This window comes from Limanda limanda, chromosome 5 (genome assembly GCF_963576545.1).
Source record: "Limanda limanda chromosome 5, fLimLim1.1, whole genome shotgun sequence".
NCBI lineage: Eukaryota > Metazoa > Chordata > Actinopteri > Pleuronectiformes > Pleuronectidae > Limanda > Limanda limanda.
Genome location: NC_083640.1, coordinates 24,647,570 through 24,663,536, shown reverse-complemented (window position 1 = coordinate 24,663,536; position 15,967 = coordinate 24,647,570). Strand labels below are relative to the sequence as shown.

Below are 15,967 nucleotides of genomic sequence, written 5' to 3'. Positions count from 1 at the left end.
ACGAGAATTCTTTGGTTTTATTTTTGAATTGTCTGCAGGGAAGGCCCGAGGTTTAACTGTATTGTACTATACAGAGGTCTTTTATTTAGTCTACCCTCACTTATATATATAAGGAGTGGATGAAACGATAGAAAAATTTGTGCATATAATGGGATCAAATCCAACAGAACCACAAATAGCTGCCTCCACAAAAGTTTTAAAAAGTTTGGTAAAGTTGAGCTGACACCTCTCAAACTATTTAAAAACAAACTCAACATTATTGCCTTTATGAAAATAGAATTTACCACAGGGATGTTGTATTGGACTCCATTCATTTTAGCATTGAGTTGTACCTAATAAACCGCAACAGCTATTGTGTTCACACCTTGTCTCCAAGAGGCCAAAAGTCAGTTAATGCAAGTTTAAAGTAACACAATACAACTTGTGTTGCATTGTTTATGCCACTTTTCTACATTAAATAGCTGAAACCAGGTGTTTTAACAGTTATATGCTGATTGAGACAATAAGATGAATTTAAATGCTCTGAAAAAGCCAATGAGTGACTTTGTTTGGGTCAATTTTTTACTTTCAATGATTTTGTAATAATTCTCTTACATCAAAACTACAAAATCAATTTATTTAATGACAATGTGTCCAAATCTTTGCCTAAATTTATATCATTATTATAAAACCCTTGTGCAGAATAATCGGACAAAACAAACGGGACATATTATATTAAGAAAACTCAAGAAAAGCAGCTTCCTCTGCTCAATATCTTAAAAGCTAAGTCAGTGCTTTATGAAAGTCATTTTGTCCGTCTGACGTTGTGGTCAGACATTTATAATTACAGTATCAACTACACAGTGGACAAACGAGAGCATCAATCACCTTCTTCTTCTTTTTAAAGGTGTTCAAACAGCTCCTAACCAAACGTTACAGGCTTTGAAGGCCAAAGTACTCAGGGGCCGGGCCCTTTGCTTTCCCTTCGGATCTGGCTCCAGGGTGAAAGTGGACTTTGAAGTGCAGACTGAACCAGGGGGAGGTATTTCAATAGGCCCCCTGGTTCAGTCAAGGGGTAAAGTTGCAGCCGTAAGGGGAGGGAGAGAGAAAATGAGAGAGGAGAAGGAGCGAGCGAGAGTAAAAGAGACGAGAGCTGCAGTCTTTTGAAATGAGGCACCTGTACGTTTGAGGCCTGCAAGAACAGGTATGTTCCCAGAGGTAAGTTTGGGGGGTTTGGAGAATTCAAAGCCATTTCAGTCAGCTCCAGTTCTGCTAATCTGCTCTGAGGAGCGAGGAGGATCGGGGGGGATATGATGTTGATACACTCACACAGGCGTGAACATGTTCTCAAAAGACTGGATGGATGGATGGATGGAATCTGTGCTCACACACACACACAAACACACACACATACGCGCACACACATACACACACACACACACACACACACACACACATACACACACACACACACACACACACACACACACACACACACACACACACACACACACACACACACACACACGCACACTCACACTCACACACTCACAGCAAAGCAAAGCAAAAGGAAAGTTATTTAAACAAACATGGTGTCTCACTTTGCCTCCATTCCTTAAAATAAACATAAACTTCCCAGGTGCAGAAATCCTCTTTTCTCAGGATCAGGCTGTGATCAGTTTGGGAACTTTATTCTGAATAAAAAAGAAAAAAAATGATACATGAAAAACAGAGAGAGAGAAAAGGAGATAAACTTTGGAGGCTGACGTCCTCATCAGCGATCAAAGAGTGAAAATGGCGACATGACGTGAAAGTGGATGAAGAAACAGGAGAGTGATGACGACTTTTAGGGACAGTGTGTGTGCGTATGTGTGTGTGTGTGTGTGTGTGTGTGTGTGTGTGTGTGTGTTTCTGTGTGTGTGTGTGCACAATAGCATGTCTTTTTTCATGTTTAGTGACATCCTCCTCTTTACAAATCTCAACTATTAAAGCTACACGTATTTATCTTGCATATATCACCAACATAAATTATAGGGGTCTGTTTCTGTGGTGATTGGTTGGAAAATATCGATGCACCAGAAGTTTAACTGAACTACTGGGTCCTGCAGTTTTAAAGGGAAACTTTCATACGACAGTACGATCCAATGCACTCACTCACTTTCGTGCCAGGAGCTGGAGGAGAGGATCAATACCAGTCTTACATCTGCAAGTGTTTATCGGTCAAAAATATCAAATTCCTTTAACTTAAGAGCTAAATATTAAAGTTTTCATTATGTTTCATGTTCAATCTTTTTACATTAACCCTCTGGAGTCTGAAAATCACGCCATGTGGGTTTTCAGGTCCAATATCTTAAATATACTGTGCATACCACATATAGGAAATACTGAAAAGATATACAAAGCAAGGTAGATATTTTGAATATGGCATATGAAGCAAAATCAAAAGTCATCTGATTACTTTTGAGGCTATTTCTTCTATATGCACACAAACATGTATGTGTTTTGTCCCATTAGTTGGAATGGGAAAATGTACTGTATGATTGAAATGCTAAATTGCATGAAGGCCTGTGACTTTGTTGGTGAATAAATCGTCTCAACAGAAAGTGAGCACGACTGAGCGATAGTTACTAAAATTGTGAAGCAAGGATTTGTCTCTTTACTTAAATAGGAAGAAGTTTGGGTTTGAAAAGTTCACAACTAACTCCCTTAACGTTAAAGTTAATTTTACAGGAACAGAAGCTCAGTGGGATTCTTATTTGATCTCACACGTTCAGTCTCATCCTCATTCAGCCCCGGTTCCCTCCTCTTCGTCCCCCCTGACTCTTCTCTCTCACTAACTCCCCATCACTCTCTCTCTGATGGTCCAATCATCTTCCCTAACCTCCCATTTGATGGCTCCCTTATTGCCTCTGCCTCCCTCGAGGAGGAAAACAATGCGTCACAGCAGCAAATCCCCAAAACATCTAGATACCCATATGAAAAGTCAGGTCTGCACATCACCCTGCTCTCAGAGAGGGGATGTTTGGTTTGCGTGCGAGAACCTGCTGACACAGTACGAGTCTTTGCCACAAGTGCCACCCAGTGGTCGGGTAGCAGTAGGGATGTAAGGATGGGGGGGTCAGGGAGAGAAATGTGGTTCAACCATGACTGAAAACAGATCGCCTCTCCTCCTGGGCTGTGACGTCTGAGGGACTTATTTTGTTTAAGGCTGATTTTGTGGTGGTGGGTTCACATAGACACACACAAAGACAGACAGACACACGCACACAGACACACAGACAAACACACACACACACACACAAACACACACACACACACACACACACACACACAAACACACACACACACACACACACACACACACACACACACACACACACACAAACACACACACACACACACACACACTGAAACTCACAGTGTAGGATCTAATTAAAGTGGATATCAAAGGGACTTCTAAGCCAGTAGCTGGTGGACACAAATTCAGTTTCCCAGGAGAATCAGATCTTTGTTTGAAGCGGTGGTTCATCCACTTATTATTTCACTGAGTTTGACCTTAAGTCGATTTTCAGCTCAGATTGAGAACAAACCTCTAAAGTCCTGTAAGACGAGCATATTTCTTTTTGCTGTAGTTTTCATGTTAAGTAAATCTTTGACCTTGGAAACAGAAGCTAAGGAAATAATTTTCATTTCATCTTCCCCCTGCAAATATATATTAAAACATATAATATCTTAAGACAGAAATGAGGCTGTATAATTAAGAACAAAAAATAAAACGAGAGAATAGGTTCATCAACTCTCCACTAGGAGGCAGAAAGAAGCTGATGCTGATGAGCTCACACAAGGATCTGTCAATATTAACCTGAATAAGAAATCAACCATTACTTTTCATTCTTTTATTCTTTTCATACAAATTAACATTTTTTTACATTTGAATTCCTTCTGTAATTTAAATAACCTTTTTAAAGTAAGGTTTTTATTTGTTATTTGTAATGTTCTGTTACAGACACTAGGGGGCAGTAAGACCCATGACTTGTGCATCGACCCCTGACAGGCTCATCATTACTGTAATGGGGTCAGGAAAGATTTTATATTATGTCAATACTACTACTACTACTACTACTACAACTACTCCTACTACTTATACTACTGCTACAACTACTACTACTATTAATACTAATAATAATAATATGAATAATTATAATTATAATAATAATTCATGCTGAAACACAAAGTGCTTGACATAAAAGAAGTTAAAACATGTGTGATATCTATAAGATAAACTTGTGGGATTAGATTAAAGGAAGTGACAGTCACCAGCATGACATATTGTGATGAGTATCAGTTGAATGTGGCTTTGATGTCTTCCTCTTTGCAGCTGTGTTGCATCAGATCAATGTTGCATCATATTGGTAACACAATGCAGTTATAACCATTTCCTGCATATTTGCTGATTATGAATCACTCTAATTTGGCACAAAATATTTCTTCTATACATTTTCACTTGTTTTTGTGCCTTAAAGTTTATAATTTGTTATTCCAGGTGGGACACTTAGCTTGAAAACAGGATAAAAACATAATACAAAGGTATAGATATGCCTGTAAAAAGTCTCCTATAGTATAACTTACCATCCTGTAACATACTAAACTAGACTCAGTAGAGCTGATACATCCTCCAAGGTCCAACAGTCCTGTACATTCAATGAAGCTGCAACTTATTTCACACACTGATACATATAAGCCTTCTAAATATTGTTCAACAAGCTCCACAAATTATCCCTGTGAAATCAAAGTAAGAAGAAGATCCTAAATCCGGCACCTGATCCAAATCCAATTCTGTCCAGATTCTGTCCAGATCCATAAAACCTCCTCCCACCAAGTTTCATGGTCGTCCATCTTTCAGTTTTACATAATCTTTACAAACTAACCAACTAATAAAGGGACAGGCATGAAAACATTATGTCCTTGGCGGAGGTGATAATAATAATTTGTACATGAATACAAAAGGACAAATATGTTGGTAAAATGTCTCCTATACTATAACATAGACAAAGCAATGCAAAACCACAACAACACACCTTGTTCTTATCTACGTTTATTTATATTAACTGTTCTATTTGACTAAGATTAAGATTAAGATACATTTATTTGTCCCAAACACATGCACAGACATGCACAAGCACACTGATGCAAGGAGGGAAATTTAACCTCTGCTTTTAACCGATCTGGTGCAGGACACACAGAGCAGTGACATGTTTCCTCTGATGTTAATCACTAGAATTAGGATCTGATTTAAGTGATGTATCTTAAAGATTCCTGAGTACACAAATTAAGACCACGTGACCAACGATCGAGTGAGCACCAAGCATCAACAGGTCGTGACGCGGCTCCTGCATCACCCCCCCCCCCTCTCCCAACACCACTCTGCTGCTGCTGCTGGCAGACGGACTTGTTGTTGTTCCTCTGCCAGTAACAGTGAGAGCTGCATAAATGTGGCCTGTCCAACAACAAGAGCGAGATGTCAGCTCTCTGCAGTAACAAAGCTCGGCTTATCAGGGCGGACAAAGTGCTTGCAGAGACCCTAAGACAATTACAGAGAGGACAGACAACAAGCACTGTTCCACTGGTCGGATATAGGTCAATTTATACCGGAGGACATATTTGGTCTGGTGCTTTTCTTTCCTATGATGTCTCTTGATTAATGGTGGATGTGTCATTTGCAGCAGAAACTGTGGAATGGATGGTTTCGTTAAAAACCTTTCAAAGCATGTAAAAAGACAAGAGGAGTTTCTTTAATCTTACAGCAGGGACATGTGAGTGTGACTGAGCTCCACTGGTGTTTCTCTGATCTTCTTTACTGCCTGATATGTACATGCAAAGAGGTGCACCCCTTATCTCCAGATAGGCTGGAACGCACGTACATGCACTCAGATAAAGAGACAGCCGGTTGTAGACGAGCTGTTGTGGAGAATTCAGAATGAAGTGAGGGAATGAGCCAGGAGATATGGAGTGAAGTGAAGTGAATAACAGGGCTCTCACTCCTGCACAGCACTGGGATGCAGAGTGGAAATGATTGAATGGCATCAGTAGAGATGGTACCTCCATTAACAGCCCTTTAAATCCATTCAAGCTGCAACTAATTCAAGCTGCAACTAATTGTTTTTTTCCCCATTAAAGCCCATAAACTATTAATGGGAAAACAGTGAAAATGTAAAACAATAATAAAGTAAAATCCCCCCTCCCGATCTTGATCTGCATCAAAATTCGATGTTTTCTGTCCAGACCCAAACAGTTTCATTCCACTACGTCTCGTGGAAATCTGTCTAATACTCTTTGTGTAATCTTGTTCATAATCATAGAAAAACACAAACCGACCAACAAATGAACGGAGGTGAAAAGCAAAACCTCCGACTGGTCAAGCTAATGAAAGACTTGATGTGTTAAATGACAAGACTGAACATAACCAAAACCATTTTCCAGCATAATAATAATAGCACAATGAAGGTAAACGTATACGTGTGTGTTTGTTTGTGTGTTGATGTAAAAATTGCAGAAAACAACAAAGAGAAAGAAGGGAGCAGGAGATAGAGATGGAGGGTGTGGGAAGGCTCCAGGCCAAATAAACACCCCAGTGGATCGTGGGTAGGGAGCGAGATGTGCGATCGGGGGGGAGGAGGTAGAGGCAAACAGACAAACAGACAAACACATCGACCCACCGCCCCCCCTGCAGCTGGCTGCTGTCCCAGGGTGTGACCCCCAATCACCTCCATTGTCCATCCGGGCTTTTCCCTGTTACACCACCCATAACACCCGTGCCAACGCCGATGAGCACACACGGGCGTTGCTGTTTACCCAGAATGCCACAGTAGAAACAAAGCCTCTTTAAGGAAATACAGACCGTGTGAGGCAACCAGTAGCCTTTAGTTACACATGCACTGGTATTTAGTTCCTGATTAAATCATGATAGCTGCAGCTGAGACGCGCTTTAATCTAATGCTATGTTTTTAATCAAGTTATAATTAAATGAGATTACTGCCGAGTGCAGATGATTGATGATGCATGTGAGTCGCAGTAGTTACACCGAGTAAAGGTGCCATTGGCCAATATTTACCTTTGTATTTGGGAGAGAAAAGTAAGTACGCTTGGATTTAGCACTTTAGTCTGTATACCACAGGGTGCAGCTCTAATCTGGAGGGCCTGATTCAATCTAACTATGTCACCATCATGATGATGAAGTGCAATGAAACACACCCTGAGATGTTCCTCTGCTGCGTTTGGGTCTGGTCCATTTTAAACTGTGGCTTTTGGGATCCACCCTCTTTAATCACAGGCTCCAACTTAGAGCTGCAGGCAGGATCCTCACTTCTGCATTCTAGGATGTGTGGTGTGTGTGTGTGTGTGTGTGTGTGTGTGTGTGTGTGTGTGTGTGTGTGTGTGTGTGTGTGTGTGTGTGTGTGTGTGTGTGTGTGTGTGTTTGTGTGTGTGCGTGTGTGTGTGTGTCTAAGTACTGGTTAGGCAGAGTCTAGCAGCCGGGACAGACTATACATAGATTTGCACACGGTCGCTCTCTGCGCCCACGAGGAAGATTATCTGAAACCAGGATGTGTAACCATTGATTAAAGGGGGACTGCCAGGATGCCAATTGGTCGGGCTCCTGTTAACAATGGATCATGAAACACGGCGTAACAGTCTCAGCAGTCCACAGCAGTTTTATAGTAGATGAACTGACACCATGGCAACTGGTAAAGCAATATTCAGTTTGCTAATATATGCAAACTGTAACCACCATAAGTTACCAGACCCAGAATGCATTGTATCACACACGGGCACTGCCTATTGCTAAAGGATTTTATTAGATACTATATGTATATAAAGAATCGTACGGACGTGTCTACACTCTGTTTTCATTACGTGCATATTTTGGAACAGATAAAGACAATAGATCACACGCAGAAGTACCACCGAAAATCGTGGGGGGGCCAGTGTAGTCAATAGTTTGAGTGTGAAGACCAAAGAACTCAAGGAAGAAATTTCATCAGTTTGCATGTTGTTAAGTTGTTCCCCTGTTTACAGTTTGCCCTGTTCTTAAGAGACACATTATTATAGCCTCCTCCACTGTAGCCTCCTTTGTTGTCAGAAACTAAAATGCAGCATAAATTATCCTTTATAATATCCGTTATATGACTTTAAATCCGGCCCCGGTCTGATGACCCCGGTGATGGTGGTGAAGCTTAAATAGAAATCTTCCTTCCTTCCCTACAGCAATAAAAGAGCAGTTGGGGTTCATTTTGAGGCCAGATGCTTAAATGCTTAACTTTAGTTGTCATTTAGCTAAGTTGTGCTGCAGCTTTATATCCCTAAAAAAAATCACACGACTCTCTATGCTAAAACTTAAATCAATCCCAAACTACTCAAGCTTCCACATGTCAGGGAGAAAGAACACAAAGTTAAAGGATTTTCTCTGAAAAGATATATATTCTAATGTCTTGAACCCTAAGGTGACACGCGTTGGTTTGTGAACCGACATTTTGAAGCCTCGAGTTTGGCATCGGCTCCATCTTGTTTAAAAAAAAAGTAACCATATATGGAGGACTAGGGGGTGGAGCCGTACGATCTGTCCATCACACAGTATCCACACCAACGCATACTGGGCATTATTATCTTCAATAATTTAATGACGTGATAAATCAAGTGATTTTTCAAATAGAAACTGACTTATTTTTGCAATCAGTGGTGTCGCCCCCTGCTGGTCATTTGAGAGAACCGAGGTATCTGGCACTTACACATCAGCTAAACATTGTGTTAGCATTGTTTAGAATTCATATTAGAAGCACTGGGAAATTATTGGCCCTGAGGAGCATTGAACTAAAATTATACAACCTTGGAGTAAGCTAAATTGACTAAACTATGGTAACTGGCCACATATTAATATGTCCTATAGCTCGCTGGCATATTTGATGATGTTTTTGCGTGTGGTTATTTGCCGACTCTGTCTCTTCTTCTTCGGAACAGTTGGTTTGAATAAATAAGACGTTCCAGGAAGCGCCCGGCTCTCGTCTGTGTTGTTCCAGGGTGAGTTCGAGTGTGCTCAGAGACTTTTAAACCAGTCAAGCAGCAAAACCATCCCAGTGTCTTCAATCACCTCCTGTGACACTTGTATTCAGAGAGCGTTAAGAGTTTTCTCGTACATTGTGTTGTTCCACCTGTAAGCACAATTCCATTAAGCACTTACAGAGCATAACTCTGAAGTCACGACCTTTTGTTCTTTCAACTACAGGTGGATCATGAGTCTGTGGGGCACTGGATTTGCATTTTAGCTGAACAAAGGCAGTTATTTGACTTTTGGCCGTCACCCTGCACATTTCAACAGTGACAGTGAGCAGAAAGACCAGAGGAAAAAACCCTCTGGCTGTTCTACAGAGAGTTTTTGAATTCTTTCGAGTTGTCAAAACCTTTATCCCACAAACCATGAGAGCTATTCAAATGTGGGAGGTCACTTCCCCGACAGCAAGTATGACACTTGTCTCACCGCGACGTGACATCCCCCCCCATGTGACATTCCAAGGCAAAAATAACTTTGTTTCATAATATGGCTAAAGGGTAGAGTGTCAAATAAATGTTTCATTGCCTGTTTTCTCTCTCTCTCATAAAGACATAAAGAAACCTGACATTAGAAAGTAGTCATGAGGAAGTGCAGTGGTGCCGGTATTTCCTTTTTTATTGCCGGGCTTGTGGAGACACGAATGCTTCCTGTGTTCATTGGTATCAAAGTGATATGAGTTTTCAGCAGCGTTAGTTTGGACAGGGATTAAAACTGGGTCGTTTCAGAGTTTGACCCGTTAGACGTATTCCTGGAAATAAAGTACATCCTGTATTCAAATCCTGTTCTTCAGTGCTACACTCCACTGTGACACTGTCGTAAACCCCTGCTCTCACTTTCTCAGATGTTGATTCTTCAGCAAAGCTCTGCAAACAGGCCGGTGTTTGTTCTGGCTGCGGCAGTTACTGCTCCTGAGGTGACGGACCACAGGGGGAACATGGTTACAAAGCTGTAAACAACCACGGTGACCGGAGACTGTGACTGGATTCCTGTTTGAGGACAAAGAGGAGTTGAAGGCACAGAGGAGACTGGCAACGTGCTTGATACGTTCATTTCTCAACAGTTTGCGACTGAGGCCTGTTTACTTTCGGATGACACCTTCACCTGAGACCAAAGAGACGGTTTGTGGACTAAGTCCTCAAAGCAAACAGTTTTTGTGCGATGGCATACATGTCCATAAACTTATATTGAGGGTCTCCTGTAAGCTGAAGCAGTCCCCTGCTGTGTTCAAAGTTCACATAGGAGTGGTTTATGACCGCTGCTATCTGCATATCCATTGGTATTTTGTTATATGTCAAGTACTTTGACATAAGTACGTTATGTGTAATTCATTGTGGGTCCAATAAACCATATAGTCTCTTTAAATTGATTTCAATGTAAACATATCTTTTTTTCTCCTTATTTCTATAACTTTTATTTGGTATATGTTATGTTCTTTTTGTTTGATTTCTTAGTGTATTAAAAACTCACTCTTTAGTTTTTCATATCAAAAATGAATAAAACTGTATTTTTTACCATGTTTAGTGAGTTTTTTTAATGACTGAGAGAAACAAAAATGATCATTTTCCATCATATGTGCATCAATGGATCGTTTATAATAATCTGTGATTTTGTCAGCTGCTCCCTGTTGCTTTGATTGCTTCTTAAAGGTGTGAAAACCTTCTTTGAAGAGGAATGGAAATTTGAAAGGCCTCATTTGACAAAGGAGAAGCTGTCAAATACTTCATCAACACTTCTTTACTGGAAAAAGGAAATGATCGTTTCAGGGAAAGCTTTCAGAGTGGCCCAGCTGGTTTTGTTTGAGTGGACAGGTACAGTTAAGAATGAGGAAATAATACATAACAGATCGAGAACAGGGAGTATGACATTCCCCCAAAAGAGGTCAACTGTAGAATGTCAAACTTCCCCAGGGCAGTCCCTTAACAAGAAAACATTAAATTCACTACATCCAGATTTTAAGTTTGATCTGCACCTTATAGCACACACTCATGAATATCAGTTTCCTAAACTTGTCTGATGGAATCAAGGAAAATGTTTACAAAAAACCACCCAACCTCACAATGTTAAATATTCCTGTATCCACCTAACCCATTCTGCAACCTTATAGTACATGCAGTTCTTCCTGGGTTTCTCTGTAGTGTTTTATTTGATAGTTCCTGAGGTTTGAGGGCAGAGGGCCCGTTTCTACCATCAACTCCTAAACTTGCAGTCATGACCAACAAGCCTCTGCACATCTGGTTTCCTGCCGGTTTGCACTTGATTCGGAAATATGTGAAACAACTGATACACACACGGTGCAATAACTATTCACACACACTCCATGCAGTTCAAGTTGTAACTAAACTTTCAACCAATGTCAACCACTGCAGCTTTCAAAGTATATCCTCGGTTATTTTGCCGTGGCTCTCTCTGAGGATTCTACCCCCCCCCCCGATAATAGGGTTTAACTTGATTGATTGATTGAATGTATATAGTTTGTATTGTCTTGTATTTGACTTTTCTTTATAGTCTACTTTTTTAGCTTATATTTATTATTATTATTATTTTTTTTTTTTACTTCTTCATCCAGCTGTGTGACCCTGTGTTTTCTTGCAATATGACAAATACAACTTGAAACTTGATGTTGCATCTATGAGACAAATTGTGATTTGTGAACATTGGCTATGAAAATAAGAAATTGATTGATGACCTGATAAAGAGAAAAAGGCTGCAGTGAAATATGTGCAACAGGAAAGTAAACAAACTACAAACTGGTGATGATGGGAAATGAAGTTTACCAGGAACCAAGTGCAACTTTAAATGCAAATTACATCAGCAGGTCGACCAATCACAGGCAGCAAAGCTTTGACGTCAGAGCCACCACCAGCCAATCAGGCTTTCCCACGATAGTAGAAAACGCTGGCCTCCGCCCCTCGTCCGGCAGCTGAGAGTCACCGGGACCCGAGGATCATCGCACCCGGAGAAACACACACAGGATCCGGCTGAACTAAACCCGGATCACCGGTCACTTCTTCTCCACGCAGCTTCTCTACCGGATCCATCATGGTGGTCGTGGCAGCCGGGGCGACCCACAAAGTGCTCCTGATCTCCGGGAAGCCGAGCTACAGCCGGCCGCTGTCCCTCGTCCTCCCGGCCTCCAGCCCCGCGTCCTCCTCGGACTCGGAGTCCAACTCGTCCGCGGGGCCTCCGGTCCGGAAGAGGCAGAGACTCACCCACCTGTCCCCGGAGGAGAAGGCGCTTCGCAGGTCAGTTTGAGTCCCAAAAACACGACGTCTTTACCGGGGACATATCAGGGGGAAGGGATACCGCCATTGTTCCGGGAATCAGCTCCGGGGGACACGCCCTAAGACATCGATCCTCTCCGGGGACAATGTGGATCGAATCTGCCCTTTAGATTAAATCACCACACATTTGTATTAATATCACATCTAACAATGATCCCGTGTTATCTTATCTGTTAAAAACGACCTTTGAGTTCGTGTTAATGTCCCGATAATGTCTCCGGGTCCGTGTACCTTGATCCCGTGGACCCGCTATCAGGACCGGGTGCACCGGGTGAACCCGCCCGGCCCAGCAGCCTCTGCGGGACTGCCTGCGTGGCACCAACATGGCTCCCGGGGTGTGGGTTTGAATTCCTCTTTCTGCTGTCTGTCTTTTAACCCTTCGTCTGTGTGTCTGTCCCTGCAGGAAGCTGAAGAACAGGGTCGCAGCTCAGACAGCCAGAGACAGGAAAAAGGCCAAGATGGGGGAACTGGAGCAGCAGGTCCTGGAGATGGAGCTGGAGGTGATTATCTTTACAGTCATCTGTAAACAGGATGTTCACTAGTTTGGTCTCTAAGATCATTTTAATGTGCTTGTTTTGGCATTTTGCCTTTTGATTGTGAAAGTATTGACTGGAAAAGCAGGGAGTGTAGAGGATATGACACGTAAGCAAGGAATCTTCTCCTTGAGGACATGTGTGTGCACGTGGAAAATGTCTTTCTCTGTCGGGGTTGTCCCGTGATGGACTTCTCTTTTTCTTTCCCTCCCACAGTGCAGTTTCATCTGCAGTTAAGAGTTGTTTTTTTTTAAACATCTGTTCATTTTTTTCCCCCCTCCTGCAGAATCAGAAACTTCACATCGAGAACCGGCTGCTCCGGGAAAAGTCCAGCGGCCTCCTGACAGAAAACGAGGAGCTGAGACAGAGACTTGGGCTGGACACCCTCGACTCCAAAGAAAAGGTGAGATGGAGCTGCAGGGGTGGGGGGGTTGGAACTTTGAGTTTTTTAGTTTTTGAAGTGAGCCTAACTTCCGTTGTTCTTCCTCCTCTCCCAGGTTCAGGTCCAGTTGTCCACTGTGAACGACGCAGGTTTAGGGGTCGGGTCTTCTGAGTCCGCAGCACTCAGGCTACGTGTGCCTCCGCAGCAGGTGCAGGCCCAGCACTCCCTAAATCTGAAGACTTCACAATGGATACACATGTTCCTGACACTACAGACACTGAGGTGAGTGTCTGACCCCAAAAAATGGTTTAATCCCGTTTCCAAGCTGCTATAACACCAGTCAGGTCATTGGGTTACCTGGCTAATCTCCTTTTTTTTCTCCTCCCCTCCTCCCCTCTCAGTCTGATTTGCTCATGGGCTTTCTGGACATCCTTGACCCAGAGCTCTTCCTCAAGTCTTGTGAGCAGGAGTGCCAGGAGCCGCAGGTGCTGCTGGTCGGAGGGGGGCACCCAGTACCTGCCGCCTCACCTGCGCCTCTGGGGGCCGCACCAGTTAAGCTGGAGGCCCTTAATGAACTGATCCACTTTGACCACATCTACACCAAGCCCGTGGAGGAGGTGAGCGACGGGCTGGGCAACGACTCGGAGAGCGACGAATACGACGACGAAGAGGAGGAGATGGACGAAGAGGAGAAGATCGATGTCCAACAGGAGGCGGCGTTCCCTGATGTCCAGGTCGAGGAGGAGACAGTTTCCATCAAAGACGAGCCGGAGGAAGTGGTCATCCCCAGCTGTGACGATCACAGTGTGTTGGATGAGTTCTTCTCCACGTGCTCCCCCCCGGCGCTCGGCGGCCTGGAGAAGGAGCCCTGCCTCGCGGACACCTACAGTGACTCCGGATACGAGGGTCCCCCGTCCCCCTTCAGCGACATGTCCTCGCCCTTGTGCTCAGAAAGCTCCTGGGAAGACATGTTCGCCAATGAACTTTTCCCCCAACTTATCAGTGTCTGAATCCACCCGTCAGCCCAACAACTTAGAATATACCTGCCTATCATGTAGTGTTCATCCACTACAGCTAAAGCAAACCAGGCTTCATTGTAACATGGACGCAGCTCAACCTGCTCACACATATACATCCAGGCTACAGTTAAGCACATAATCTCCTTGTATTACAGCAGGTCTGTACCACTGATACTGCATTGAATTGTGGGATATGGAGTTTATGACTGCTTAGTTTAGCCTCCACTTAATTACCGCAGAGAATCTTTAAGGTTTTTATTACAAATCTTGTCACTCAAAGATGACATGTGGGTGGATTTCAGTATTCCTGTAAATTTGTAAGGGGGGGGGTGGGGACCGATCATTTAAATATATATTATTTATTTGTATACTCAGCTTCGGAGTCATTGTATTGTCTGCATATACAAACGCTATCTTCTAATTTGTTTGCCGCTCTCTTTGTAGTCTATTTACTGCATTAAAAAACTTTTTGCATTGCATCTCGTCTCCTTGTGCCACTCATTTTTAGGTTTGTTCTCCAATGGGCTCAACAACATGAACATCGCTGAAATCAACATATTATTTTCTTGATCTTACACTTGATGTAAAAACTTCTGATAACCAGAATTAATCGTACAGCATTATCCCCAGATGGTGAATAATCCAGATCTGTGCACCAAATATTGAAAAGTAAAAAGAATCCAAGATTTGCCCCTTAAACTACAACCACACCAAAGTTTAATGGATTATTCTCAGGCTCCTTCCCTCCACCAAGACTGAAGAAATCTGAGAAGTTGTAAAATAAATGCACACGAAAACATTTATGTAGAAAAATCCCTTGAATGGATAATATTACCTGATAAATTACAGACTAGATTAAGTTAACGTCTACATAACCGTGAATCCGTTATGAAAACATGTTCTAATCTAGCTACCCGGCACTCGTCGGTTTCGGGACAAAAACAAACAACACTTACGAGAAACACCTCAGTTTTTACCGTTAGTCAAATCACTGTAATCTCACAATTTAAAAACGTCAACAAAATTACCAGTTTCCTCCTGATGTGAGAGATATCGGCAGTTTTAAATATTCAAACGACTGTAATTTGAATGTTGAGTGTCTACTGAGCTCTCGGTTCAGTTTGAAGGGTCAAAGGTCAGTTTATTAGAAGAATCTCCCCCAAAACAGGTGAGTACAAGAAATGTATTTGTCTCATTACATCATTCCTTTTTAACAACATCGTCAACTTTCCTGGTTGGTGATCTGAGCTCGTACATGTGTAGTGTTTATTTCCTTCATCGTCCCTCTGCCAGCCCAGCGCTGCCTTTCTGGGAAGCAGTCACACAACACCTCCACTGGAACTGGGGAGTTTCCTGGGACTCGAACCTGAGACCAGTCCAGCCTTCAGCTCCCCAACAGAAATAGGTCAGTGTATGTATTGTGAAAAGAGGACAGAGGGGGGGGGGGGGGGTATACCTTTCCCCGGAGGACTGTCCTTTTCATGACAAAGAGGTTTCACTCGGCCTGTTACAGGAGACAAGTTGCTTTTAAGGTTCACAAAGCTGGGATTGGTTCGACCCCCCCCAGTGGACAAAAGCCCCCCCGAGCTCTTGTCGTCATGAGAGCTGATTAGATCAGGTTTAAGATGCAGCTCTGATTCAAGTGGTCTTAACTCAGCAGGGTTTCGTCT

General features: G+C 42.7%; 1 protein-coding gene and 1 long non-coding RNA gene across 2 annotated transcripts; one reads left to right on the top strand and one right to left on the bottom strand.

The window, feature by feature from the left end:
• Positions 1–11,833: 11,833 nt before the first annotated feature.
• On the bottom strand, positions 11,834–12,862 carry LOC133001684 (uncharacterized). Its single transcript, XR_009678234.1, has 2 exons — positions 12,548–12,862; positions 11,834–12,462 (listed from the first exon to the last, which is right to left on the bottom strand). It is a non-coding gene; the product is annotated as an uncharacterized LOC133001684 (long non-coding RNA).
• Positions 11,990–14,776, top strand: xbp1 (X-box binding protein 1). The gene is given in 6 exon segments (XM_061071320.1): positions 11,990–12,324; positions 12,767–12,863; positions 13,183–13,299; positions 13,394–13,474; positions 13,477–13,560; positions 13,680–14,776. Coding segments are annotated over 6 exon segments (1,191 nt in total). The 5' UTR covers positions 11,990–12,121; the 3' UTR covers positions 14,289–14,776.
• Positions 14,777–15,967: the final 1,191 nt, after the last annotated feature.